Source organism: Anoplolepis gracilipes, chromosome 4 (assembly GCF_047496725.1).
Source record: "Anoplolepis gracilipes chromosome 4, ASM4749672v1, whole genome shotgun sequence".
In the NCBI taxonomy this organism is placed as follows: Eukaryota; Metazoa; Arthropoda; class Insecta; order Hymenoptera; family Formicidae; genus Anoplolepis; species Anoplolepis gracilipes.
The window spans coordinates 13,419,901-13,434,225 of record NC_132973.1 but is presented as its reverse complement, the minus strand read 5'-3'; the positions used below and the strand labels follow the sequence as shown (position 1 = coordinate 13,434,225).

Here is a 14,325-nt window from a genome sequence, read left to right as displayed (position 1 = left end):
CCCGTAACTATTTACACCTGACAAGAATGTCAATTTAATTTCCGTTCCGTCAAATTGTTAGTATTAAAAACTAAAATATACTAAAATTCTAATAATTCTTAAATAATTATTTAAAAAATATAAATTATATATATATATATATATATATATATATATATATATAATTATAATTTTTAGTTAATTTAGAATCAATTTTTTAGCAAAAAATGTCAAGACATCAATAAATTTGAAACAATAAACAAGAAAATGAATAAAGCGTTGGAGAATTAAAACGATAACAAAATTTATATTTAAAAAATTGAAAAGTTACGATGAAAAATATTGTCCCTTAACATTTGTGCTAATGTAAAATTAATTTCAAATTAGTTAAAAAATCTATTATTAAAAAAATCCGATAGTTTTAAAATATTTTATATATGATAAAATCTTTGCTTCTTAGTGTGTAACTGTTCAGAATCTATTGTATTATTATAATTACAAAGGCAAATTTTACATGATGTAACTTTTTATTATACTTAATAACAATTAAATATCAAAATAATTTAGCCAAACAATTAAAAAAGGATTGATATAATCTTTCTTATCATCTTGCATTTGCCATTCGCAGATTCCGCGCGTGGCAGCACCGATCGGAAGTTAACATTGCAATTGTTGCTTCAGCTTCATAAATATTTGCTACAAATTTTTTCAAATTCATTAGCATAATTTCAGCTCTCGTTTCAGCATTGATTACAAGTATATATACGAAAATTTATTTGAAATATATCAATATATACCAAAATAATAAAACTTAATCTATATAAGTTGAAATTTAAATTTTTATTAAAATTAAAATCAAAATTAAAATTAAGATAATAAGTTTTCTTATAACACTCTACAGATTATAAAGTTATAAAATTTAAATTAAAAATCACAAATAAATTAATTTAAATTAATTTACTCAGATTAAGATTTAATAGAAGTTAATTTGAATTTTTTAAATAATTTCAAATTTTTGTGCTGAAAATCATATGTTCACACTATCATTTCTCTCTCCCTCTCAGCCATTGCTTATCGACCGAAAGAATGGCGAGTATTCCTCTTCTCCGTGGACTCGGATATGGCAGTAGTGGCGCTACGGATCAATCGGACCAGCCGGCACCATCCGGGTACTGTATTGTCTTTACTATTTCTACTCGAATATTTTTCAAGACTGGAGCACCTCGACTAGCTCGCGCATGCACTTCTCGCGAAGTGAACGAGAGATCGGCGTGATGCGAAGATCGGAATCGCGACGAGAGCGAGTACACCCTCCGGGGATGGGATGCGCAACCCTTGCCCGAGGCGATCGCAGAGAGTTGCATCGACGGGCGGCGGAGCCAGAATTCCCTTAACGTCCGCGCGCTCGTTCGTTTCCCTTTCATTCTCTCGTAAGTCGATCACGACTATTTTCACTCGCCGACCGGTAATCGCGATACGAATCGAGGGCTTCTGATTTCATTCTGACACAATTCTTTCATGCGACTGTACGTGCGACTTGTTGGCACGTGAGTGCGAAAAATTTTATCCGCGTGATTCCACTAGAAAATCTAATTAATTGTACAGAGAGAATTGGGTGATACTATATTAATTAATTAATTCGGTCTATATACAGTGTACACACAATATTTACATTTCCTTTCGAATATGTATCTATAAACGTTGTACTCATTAATTAACTCAGGTGTAAATTAATTTCGACAAATAAGTCAACATTAAATAAAGTTCGCTTTGAATATTGTTAATATTATCTAACTCAAGAATCAATTTTTGTAAATTAATCTACGTTTTAAGAATTTTATACAGCTTATTTTCTTATAATCGTATTATTGTTTTGAATCACTTAAAATTTAGGATCTTTTAAAAATCTTACCCATAAGTCAGTACGCTGAAATCATTTTTAACGCAAAAGGTTAAATACCGGATTGAATAGAACATCAACGAAATAAATAATTCAGCTAGCTGCGATGAGTTATATTATGTACAAGTCATAAATCGAATTGTGCGTCCACTTTCAAAAGTATATAAGACATAATTTATTTGTTTTTCCCTTCGTTTCCGATACATGCTGCATACTCATGCATTACTCATCTAGACAATAACAAATAAAGACAAGAGATAATTTAATTGCTTTAAAATATTAAAAGTATATATTCCATGAATTGACTTTTCTCTCTGTAAAATTCAAAAGAATAGGAAAGAAACGTGTAATATTCCGAGTTTTATCTTCTACGCCACAATTATTTATTATCTATACTTAGATATTTTTCAACATTTTTCATGACTAATATTTCTCATATACTTATTATACAATATTATATAATTTTTGCATTTATGAAAAATTCAATAAGATAATTTTAATATAACTTACCATTATAAAATTAACATTACATTTTAAAATGCTATATATGTAGAGTTGTGAGTTTTTTGCAGTTTTTTAGCTACTGTACTGGCCATATAAAAACAAATTATTTATTTATTATATGTATGTATATATTATTTGTTTATTAATTTTTTTATTATACTACGTATTGGGTTATTAAATGTACTTCATGTCTTACGTGCCTTTTAACGTCAACAAAATTTTGAAAGATTATTTATGAGTATTACAAGTTATTAAATATATCATGTTACGTGTCTTGTAATGTAAATAAATTTTTTCCGAGGAATTATTTACGATACAGTTTCCGGATAACTTGTGCGTTACATAACATATCACGTCACATCATGACACTACATATTTATGGAATAATCAAAGTGTAATAGAATGAATATTCTACAACTTTTTTCATATCTCGTAGCAATATCATGAAAAATCATGAAAATGGTTAAAAAATCTATCAATAATATAAACATTTGTTATTGTAATTAACATTTTTTTCGCTAAAAAAAACTAAATTAATTAAACCTTTATACAACTCTAATACAGTCAAGCATGTTTATATATAGTATGTTGTAATGAATTAAGAAAATATAATAATGATGATATTTCATCTACATATAATAAATCTTTGACACATAAATTATCAGGTACTTATGATCAAGTATTTATTAGTAATTTATGTTTATATTTAATTATGTTATTATTAATTATGTTTTTTAACAAATGAAGTTTATTTTGCTTTAGAAAGTATTTATAATTCCACATTTGAGACAAGTTTTTCCTTTTAATTATAAATCTTTATTTGGTATTTATGTTTCTCTTCTCGATACTTCTTCTCGTATATTTAAAAATTAAAAAATTAGATATATATTTATTTAATCGATACATAATTATTTTATGAGATTTAATGCGACGTTGCCATCAGAATTTTAACCGGAAAGGACAACCTTAACAAAGTCTTACGATCCATCTCTTTATCTCTAATTCAATATTAGCTAATGCACTGACAATTTATGCACAACAAATGTTTGACTGACAAACGTAAAACCATTCTCACTTATGTTAGTTTTAACATCATGGACGCTTTATCGAGTTGACTCTTTTTTTGACGCAATGGGAAAAAGTAACTTAAAGAGATAACTCGAAGAAATCTAACAAAATACTAATTATCAATGTTAATATTACTCTTTTAGATATGTTACGTTTTTGTTATTGATATGACATTTATACAGCTTAGAAGTTTTAATTTTTTAATTTCACAATCTTTATTTTGCATGTAAAATTTTTATACTATATAATATATTACATTTTCTCTCTCTCCCTCTCTCTCGATTTAAGTTTGTAAAAATTAATTACTATTTTAATTTAAATGTTAATATAGATATTTTTTTAAATAATAACTTTGCACAGTTATAAGTGTGTCTTGTATATCACATCTTATTATAGACATCTTTCAGAGATTTAAAAAAAATGATTATAAATAATTTTATATAATGTTTTTATATAGATATTATTATTATTATTAGATAGTTTTATATAGATTATATAGATATATTTTATATAGATATTAGTTTTTATATAGATATAAATTATTTATTTATGTAATTTAAAAGAAAAGATTATAATAAATAGATGCTTTTGTGTATGTTGTATTGTTTTATAGATAATAAAATTTTAATGTAAATATCATAAAAATGCATGAATTAAATATGTACTTTTTATTGATAATCTAATAAATTAAAAAAATTTTTGCGGATTTTAACTTTTTAGCTCTATTTTTTTTTAGTTGTTTTCTGCTTTGACTTGAAAATTTATTTTTCCATAAATATTTTGCCTGATATTAAAAATCTCAGTTTTAAAAATAAAAAAATATAGATATTCTTAAAAATGTTTATTTTTCTAGATAAATAAGTTAAAAATATTAAACTTCTATTTTAAACTTAATAAATTTATACAAGTCAATAGTTTATTGCGGTACAATAACGTATTCCAGTATTTTGTCATATTTTATCGTATTTCTGTAATATTCAGTAATTATATTGACTTTCAGAACTAACTTAATATTTTAACTAATATTTTAATTAATTAATTAGGTTTAATATATAATATTTATGATAACCTGCAGGAAATGTATATATATAAATTCATTGTGTCATAAAAATATATTTAATATATTTAAATAATAAGAAACCTTTACTACATTCATCTGATGCTTTTCGGTTTTGTAATCTGTTAACAATATAGATCCGAAATGAATATAAATTTATATTTTTACGAATTAAGATTGTAAATAATGTAAATGATATGCGGCATATTACTGTCACGTGAATATATGATAGAAAAGCCTTTGATTGACAAATACCTATAGATGTAAATAACATACAGGATATTATCGTTACGTGAGAATGTATATATGAGAATATAAGACTTCTTTGATTTGTTAATTAATTTTATATTGTTTGAATACGGCAAAGAGTAAAGTTATAATTGAGAATTAACTTTGGTCACACAATCTTAGCAATTTCTGATGCATCATAGATACAATTTTTTCAGATCAAATTGGGATAAAATAAATTTAAAGATCTTTCTACCCTAAATTTAGTTTTTACATATTTTTCAGAAGAAACAGATTCTTAAAAAATAATGTTTTCAAGGTTTATAAAAAATGTTTATAAAAAAATATTAAAGATCTTAATTAAATGGAAATAAATAATGAAATTGATGTAAAATTGTGTAAAGAAAATATCTCGCATATAAAGTATCGGAGCATATGACAAAAAGTTTGTTTTTGTTTGAGTTTCCAACATTTTTCCGCCGAGCTTTCTTTGTCGGTGAAAAAGACCGCAAAACGCAGTTTTCATTCTCGATCCGAATTATAGCGTCGGTCGTCTATTAACTATTATTAGCTATTATATACTATTATATTATATACTATTATTTATATTTTATATTTATATTTGTTATTATTTTTTTCGTGGGCTCGCAAAACAATGAATGTAACTTTTGTTTTCATTGAATTTCGAAATGATATGACTTTCGTTTCCGTCGAGTTTTGAAGTTGAAAAACATACGAAAATTTGTATTGAATCTTTACGTATATCAATATAAATAATTTTTGAAAGATTTTTTTCCGCATATACAAAACAGCTGAACAATTCGACTAGGAACTGTTACTTTTAACAACTTCAAATCTTCAAAATTCAACTACAAAAATTCTTTGTAAAAAAAGTAATTTTATAAATATTTAATATTTTTATAAATAAAGCTAAGGCTATAAGTAGCTATAATGGATAATTCTCTGGAAAATATGCGAGTTACGAAAAAAATCAAAATTAAAAAGGCATATATAACTTATTATCAAATAGACGTGTACTGTTTGCGAATTGTGTGATTTACATACAATCAAATTGTCGATTGACAAATCATAATTTATTGGCAAAGCATAATGTAATGCCAATTCTGGGTCACGAATTTAGAGCATAAGAAATGAAGAAAACTATTGTTCTATCGATCAAACTATTGATTTCGAAAAAGCGAATTGCGCTATATTTACAATTTTTGTGACACTTCCGCCGGAGCTGTTTACTCTCCACGTGAGAACCATAGAGGGGGGGGATCATCCTTTTATAGCCGTGCTTTTTAGGACAACCGCCACGAACGAAGTGTAGAAGGAGGGGGAAGTTTCGTTGACGATTGTCGTTTTACGCGAGACAGCGCAAAGCTGATAAGTGGGACATACGCTCCAGCATCTCGGTATTTCGTAGTGAACTCGCTAGCAGATCGGACCATCCATTCAGGAAAGAATCGTCGCAAGTCTCCGTGTTCAGTATCGAATTTGCTATCGTGATCCTCGCGGAAAGTAAGCTGCGATCTCGTTCATATTCGTAAGTTATCTGACCGTCGTGAGTTTTCTGATTTTTTGGAATTATAATATATAACATATTATAATTCCAAAAAATAATATGTGACATAATACACTGCATTTTCAAATATAATTACCATTTTAATCGAGGACATATAAGCGATACATCAGTTTTAGGTAATTAGCGCTAAATTGATTGCAATCGATAAAATTTACACGCTTGGGATATTTCTCTCCAAAATCTGAGACAAAATGCTAATTTAAATTATTCAACTATTCAATAATATTTTCCTTTTAATATTTGTACGTATTAAACTGTGGTATTAAAAAAAATTAAATTATGGTAATTAAAAAAAATTAAATTGTGATAGTGCAAAAAAGGAAAAAAATTAACAAATCTGATTTTTTGGAATTATAATATGCTACAATGCGTGACATAATACACTGCATTTTTAAATATAATTACCATTTTAAGCGAGGACATATAAGCGATACATCAGTTTTAGGTAATTAGCGCTAAATTGATTGCAATCGATAAAATTTACACGCTTGGGATATTTCTCTCCAAAATCTGAGACAAAATACTAATTCAAATTATTCAACTATTCAATAATATTTTTTTTTTAATATTTGTACGTATTAAACTGTGGTATTAAAAAAAATTAAATTGTGATAGTACAAAAAAGGAAAAAAATTAACAAATCTGATTTTTTGGAATTATAATATGCTACAATGTATGACATAATACACTGTATTTTTAAATATAATTACCATTTTAAGCGAGGACATATAAGCGATACATCAATTTTAGGTAATTAGCGCTAAATTGATTGCAATCGATAAAATTTACACGCTTGGGATATTTCTCTCCAAAATCTGAGACAAAATGCTAATTCAAATTATTCAACTATTCAATAATATTTTCTTTTTAATATTTGTACGTATTAAACTGTGGTATTAAAAAAAATTAAATTGTGGTATTTAAAAAAAAACATTAAATTGTGATAATGCAAAAAAGGAAAAAAATGAACAAATTACTTGATAAAAATACACGATTAAATTGTGGTATTCGAAAAAAAGAAGGAACAGCCACTCAATCGTAAACATGTTTTCTGTTATGATATGTATTGGCACGTTATGATGACTTAGCACGAACATAATTGATGTTAATTTTATGGTAAAATCTGTGTTATATATTCTGTCTATTACTTATCTGACATAAAAATGTACAATTATATTTTTTATCACGTGACTATAATTTCATAAAGATGCGAAGCTCTTTCCATAAGGAAGCTAAAACTCTAAAAAATTGTTGGAATGGAAGGGTCTATAATACGATAAAAATAGGGTCGTTATTTACACCGTGCTTTTTTCATTTTTGATGTTATTACAAGTTTGCAAATAAGCGTCAAATAAAAAAATCTTGTTAGATTAAACAAGAAACAAATTCGTTATTATATATATTTTTTTCTTGAAATTTAGTTAGTCCAAAACTATTTTTACCTGATCTTAATTTTATTCGAAAATTCTTACAAAGTTTGAATCTTCTTCAAATGTTGACTTTGTAAATTTACTTTGTGTGCGGCTCGACATTTTCGTTGAATAGATATCGAGTTGCGGATTTCGAAACCGGTCAAAGAATCTGTAAACCATCGTGAGTTAATTTTAGGATGTTCTGTGTAAGCATATGTATATATTACGTGTAATATTTTGTTTTATTTTCGCATTTTTTCGACTGCATCTAGTGATAGAAGTTCAAATTTTTGCAATTCGGAGTAAGATCGCAACGATCCGCAATTTTTTTCTTCGTTGAACATGCTCCTATTGTACTAACAAATTTTCTATTTATATCTGATCTTAATTTTACGAAATGCTTTCTTGAACTTGTTGTTGTTCTGCTTATCAGACCGGGTTAAAAAAGTAATTTAAATAAAATCTGATTCTCATAGAATAAACATTCCTAATAGATACAGTATATGCTATATAACGTAATCGTTGTTCCGTGGACGTCAAAACATCTCACATGTATACATTGAGATTCTTAGTGTGTTTTGTCCTTAATGGATTTTGACCAAATATTTAAAACCCGTTACGCGGAGGGATGCAATGCATAATTATGAGCTTCAAACTTTTTCTAGTTAGCTAGGATTACCCAGAGTTCAAAATAAATAATTATATAAATATATAATATTTATATAATTATATAAATATATATGCAAAAGCATAATAAGTGATTTTTAAATTTATGAAACATATGTATCTCTGTCTTCTACGGCATATTTTCTTGAGCAACTGTTTCAGAATGAAATAGGATTTCCTGAAAGCTTTAATGGTCATAATAAATGTGCATAACATAATTTGTTGTACGTCATGAACGTCAAAATATTTCGCCATACATGTTTTTTTCATATTTTTGATCAAATATTCAATATCTTCATTGGGAGATAATATGCATATTGTGAACATAAACTTCTTACATTAGTTAGATCGAATTACTTACATGTTCAAAATTTGGAAAAAGAAGAGCACACAAAAAGTCTTATATTTACATACATAATAAATGATTTTTATTTACGCAACACACACGCACATCTCTCTCTCCCTCTCCTTTGTTAAAATTATTATGCTAACTTATTATTCATAATACATAATGTGTCCTTATCAAAATTTTTGAGAGAAAGGTTATATTTTTATTAGACATTAACATTTCGCATTTTTCGATAGATGAGATAATGCAAGGACTTTTTATTAGATAGAAAAACCTTATTAATATATATATTTTATATATCTGCAGTTAAGGCTGTATATAATTTTGAGACAAAATTCAACAAAGTGCAAAATGCGGTAGTTAAGGATTAAAGTGGTAAAGCGGTTTATACGAGTAGAGAAAGAGAGAGAGAAAGAGAGAGAGAGAGAGAGAGAGTAATTTCGCTGAAACATAATTACATTGCAACACGTGCTCGAGTTTCGTTTGTATGCAATCCGTGCAACTAAAAGTAAAATTATGAGGAAATGGAGAAAGAAATGCAATGCTATAAAAATAAAATGCTGATAGAAGTTAGATTATCATGTCCATTGTATGAAAGAAGCATATTGGATATATGTATATATATATATATATATATATATATATACAATATATATATATGTATATAATTAAATATATATATATATATATATAATTAAAAATTATTATTAATAATATATATAATAAATAATATTAATAAATATTATTTAATAAATATTAATAAATATTAATAATATATTATTATATATATTATTATGTTGATTTTTTTGTATTAATAATTTTATTGGACATTTATATTACGTAGTTTCTATTAATTACTTATTTTCTCAGAATAAAATATTCTGAGTATTCAGAATAAAGTATTTATTCAAAATAATTGCAATTAATTTTTCAACGCAATATTTTTTTGCTTAGTGTATAACCCAATATCGAGAAAAATGATTTATGAATGACAGTTTGGATTTGTTGATAAAATGAATGAGCTAAACCGCAACGATACATTTGAAATGCAAGTGTACCGACTTCGTTCTGTAATTTTCACGTACATTGCTTTACGCAATTTGCAGTTTCGTAATCGTGTTATGTATGATGAAGGACATAAAAGACTGTTAGGGGAAACAATGAGAAAATTCTTCTTTTGCTCCTTAAAGTCTCCTGTCTCCGAGATTATGTCCTTGAGAATTATTATACTTTGTAGAGAACAGCATTTATGTTAATATAAAGATATAAAGTTTTGATGTGTTACAGAGCGAATCGTAAAACGTATAACCAAAAAAATGATTCTTCGTGCAAAAGTAAATTAAAAAAGACGGAAATGTTGAAAATTTTTCCTAGATTTTATTTTGCAGAAAATTGCATTTTAAAAATTTAAAAATCGATAACATAGTTACGTTTTTATAAGCTTAATATCTAATAACTTTATGTTATACATTATCGAATTTATCTAAACAATGGCTATTAAAATAGCAATAAAAAAACTATGCAACATTTAACGCTCTCTCTCTCTATTAAAATAATTAATTTTATTTTAATTCTATATCTTACATATAATTTTTATGCACACATAACAGTGTAATTGAAATTATCCTTAATTGTTTTATTAAATGGAATGTTGTACTCTGCGTTCTTTATTTATATTTATATTATTATATAAAATCTCTTCTCAAAATGAATTTGATGATATACAAAAATCATTAAAAATTAGTCTTAAATAAAAATCTATCTTAATCAAACTTAAAAAAGTTTAACTATAAGTATCACTCATTTTTTTAATTTTAAAATTAATTTTCTTGAAAACAAAACTTTATATGAAACAATTTTATTTCATAGTTTACATTTACTTCTGCACCAAGAATCACTTTCTTTTATATTACGTTTTTCGATCTTGTATAAATCGGATAGACACGTCTTAAAAATAATTTATGCAATAGTTATTCGATGCTACGTGTAGCAGGATACGTTTAATCTTGAGAAAAGACATTATCATGTCTACCATAGGATTAGTAGGTCACGTTCCTCTTTAATATCCTCTGCTTTCTTTTAACCATCGGCGAACATTCGACTCATCCTCGATTTGAGAAACGATTCAATACATTATCAATAAACAATAACATCTAAAAGTACTCGATAAAAAAATCGCTTTATTTCAAATTTTTAATCGTTCGATAATTATCAGCTTATCATTTCTGACTTTCTTCAATGTTTTTTATTCTTAAAAAATGCGGATATTATTATTATCTTTTTGATTGATTGGGATGTGCAACAAAACAGGGGCATGCTCGCACGCAAGTTTTCAATTTCTTCCGCATATTGTGACGATTATTGTAAGCCTTTCGTATACGTGACTTTTTTCATAAACCACGATGTAGGCTCAACTCATCAGCCTACAATCGAAAATGTAAAGTGCTACGTGATCTTGGGCTGGGTGACTCGTGTCGAGTCCGTCAAGTGAGAATAGGAATTTCGATCAACGATTGGCAATGACCTCAAAGACGCCATTGGCCTGCTTTCCGCAGAACCTGTTCCTGTTTGCGCGCACCGTCATTACTTATATCTTCTTCCTCGTTTCACCAACATCCCTCCGTTGGTCCCCTTTCTCCGCATCTCGAACGTGTTCTATTCAACTACATCATGTACCGTTTCGAAGGTATGCCGCGAGCACTTTTACTAGAAGATCTCTGGCACTCTTTCAACCGCTAAGCTTACGTTGCCGAAGAGAAACGCACGCATCGTAAATGCATCATACGACACATTATCAAGTTATAAGAAGGAACAAGAATCTTCCAATATCTCTAATAGCATGTAGCATTTAATTCAGAATGTTAATTTTATCATATGTTATTATATGTCTATTATTAGTTTATTAGTAATTTCGAGTTGTTTAAAAATATATTCTCTTTATATATGTAATATTTGTATTTGATTAGATTCAATTGGAAAAATTCAAAAAAACTTGACTTTAACATTTATCTATTTATTTAGCATTATTTCTTTTTTATGTGTTTATAAAATCAAAAGAGTTATATAAAATACACCAAAAAAAATACACAATTCTATTTTAGAAAATGCATTTTTAACTCGTAATAGCATCTTTGTAACAAATTTAATATAATTTAATATTAATCGCGCCTTTCTCGATGAGATTTCGAATCGCGTCGATTGTAAGATCAGAAACCATATGCCTTTGATAGCGCTTTCACGAGGATTATTCGTCGTTCTTTATCGTTAGCAGCGATACTATTGCAGAAAACGAGGAGATAGCTGTACTACTGACTTATAGCCAATCCATAATTAACCCCTCGACACGTTGGATCTTTTCTCTTTTAGTCAAAGAAGAACGATGAAAATGACATTTGTCGATGACGTACATTGAAAAGTAAAATTGAATATGTCAATCAAAGATAGCAAACAATAACGTACCTATTAGACTAATTAACATTAGTCTAAATAACATAGAGGCAAATGCAATCAAAGTATAATTGTAGTATTTTGCTATTTAAATACATGCCTTGAAAAATAGCTCACGTAAAATTTAATTTTCTAAAATTAACAAATTAATCAGCTATGATTTCTAAAATCTGCTTCAGGTGATTCATAATTCACATAGAGAATTTGTAGCAATTAAATGTAATTATTACATTATAATAATTTTACATGTATCGCGTAAATTTTGACATGTACTCCTGTGTATGCGTTTAGTTTGATAGTTTAAATTTTTTCAAATGATCTCTACATTATGTTGAAAAAATTGTAAGTAGAGTATTTTGTCCCAAATTTTATTATAAATTATATTATAATATTATTATTATATATAAAAAAAATATAGTTGCTTTATACATAGTTGATTCTGTAACAATGATTATCACTCGTGACTCAAATAATGATTATCTCGTTCTTTCATTTATATCTAAAGATATGCACTAATATTCTTATACTAATTATAAGCCTTTCTCTTTGATAGCTTCGTGGAGTTTGAAAGCCTTCTATGTAGCTGTATTATCGTTGTAAATTGGATAGTTAAATAAGAATTTATGACATACTGTTAGTGAAGAGAAGCATAAGTTTCTTTGAAAATAGTACAACTTAGGCTATTCTAAGCAAAGAGTTAGCATCAACCATTCGCTCATACTCTGTTGCATTTTTGTCGTCGAACGTCTATGATGATTAACAGTTGACGTTGTGCGAACATCATAGATAACCCCTTAAGATAAATACATGAATATTTCCATGATAGTATCTAATTTCTTTTATTTTTAGTTTTACGGTCATACACTTAGAGTAATGTTCAATATATTCATATAATCTTTTCTCTTTCTTAAAATTGATAAAAGAATGTATTCAGAATATTTTTTGCTCAAACTAGAGAAAGAGACATTTATAAATCGAAAAAGAATAAAGCACGTATTTTTTTATAATCCGGACAAAGGATTTAAGAAAGTAAAATATTCTTCAATTCAACAGCCAAAGTCATATTTTGACAATAAATACTGTATCAAAAAATGTTTCGGAATTTCAATAAAATATATGATAATGCAGACTGCCGCTTTATTAAAATGTTTAAAATACTTTTATAGGTATCTCATGTTTGCATACAAAGATATTATTTGTACCAAACACACAGTGAGAGAATAAATCGCATCATTTAAATAAAAAATAATAAAATATGATTCGATTTTATGTACCTTTTATAAAGGCGAATACATCGTTAATGTGCATTGATCTGAAATTACTTTAATATTTTATATGATAATTATAATATTATATAAAATATAAGATGTAACAATATTACATATAAAATAGTATATATAATATAATATTATATATATATAATATTTTACATGTAATATTGCTACATCTTATATTATTAATATTAAATAATACAAACAACATGTGCGCTAGCTGTACCTAAAGCATTATAAGCACAAATTTTAACTAATTACAATATTTTAAAATAAATTATATAACGATATATCTTTTTTATTTAACAAAGAAATTACATTATGTAATAATATTATGTAAATCATTTTTTAGTGCATTTATCTTCGACATGAAAAAATTTTGAAGATATATATTTTCATTGTTCATCATATTAGCAAAAGGATAATATTATACTCACAAGTAAACAAAAAAATCTACAAATATAATTAATCAAAATTCTAAAATTATCAAAATAATACTTGTGCGATGACAGTATCGCAAAGCTCAATCACAAATGATAGCAAAAGTATTTTATAATTTTAATGTTTTGCAATATAGATTGTGCCTTATTTCATTGTAGAGGCGTTACTTTTTCCTCTAACAATAAGAACGGTTTACGAAAAACTTTGATTTACATCATTTATCACAGATCGATATTAAGGAAGGAAGTAAAAAAGGTCAATTCGTTGTCGAAAATACTTCGAAGAGACACACAAAGTGACATTTCTGGATAAACAATTTATAACACATTTTCGCTCTAATTAATAACTTACGAAATCAATTCCAAGAAAACGTTAAATAATAATACTAATTAATTAATTAACTTAAATAATAATA

At 26.6% G+C, this 14,325-nt stretch overlaps 1 protein-coding gene across 4 annotated transcripts in view; it reads left to right on the top strand.

Annotated features, from left to right (window-relative positions):
- The window catches only part of LOC140665315 (acyl-CoA Delta-9 desaturase), a 35,946-nt gene that overhangs the window by 13,891 nt on the left and 7,730 nt on the right, over window positions 1–14,325 (top strand). Inside the window, exon 2 of one of the 4 annotated variants that reach the window (XM_072891272.1) lies at window positions 1,044–1,148. The exons of 1 other annotated variant lie outside the window; for it this stretch is intronic. In XM_072891272.1, the coding sequence (XP_072747373.1) occupies window positions 1,066–1,148 (83 nt within the window). In that variant the 5' untranslated portion in view covers window positions 1,044–1,065. Of the gene's footprint in view, window positions 1–1,043; window positions 1,149–6,059; window positions 6,286–14,325 lie in introns of those variants that run through there. 2 more of the 4 variants (XM_072891275.1, XM_072891274.1) reach the window with 2 other exon arrangements.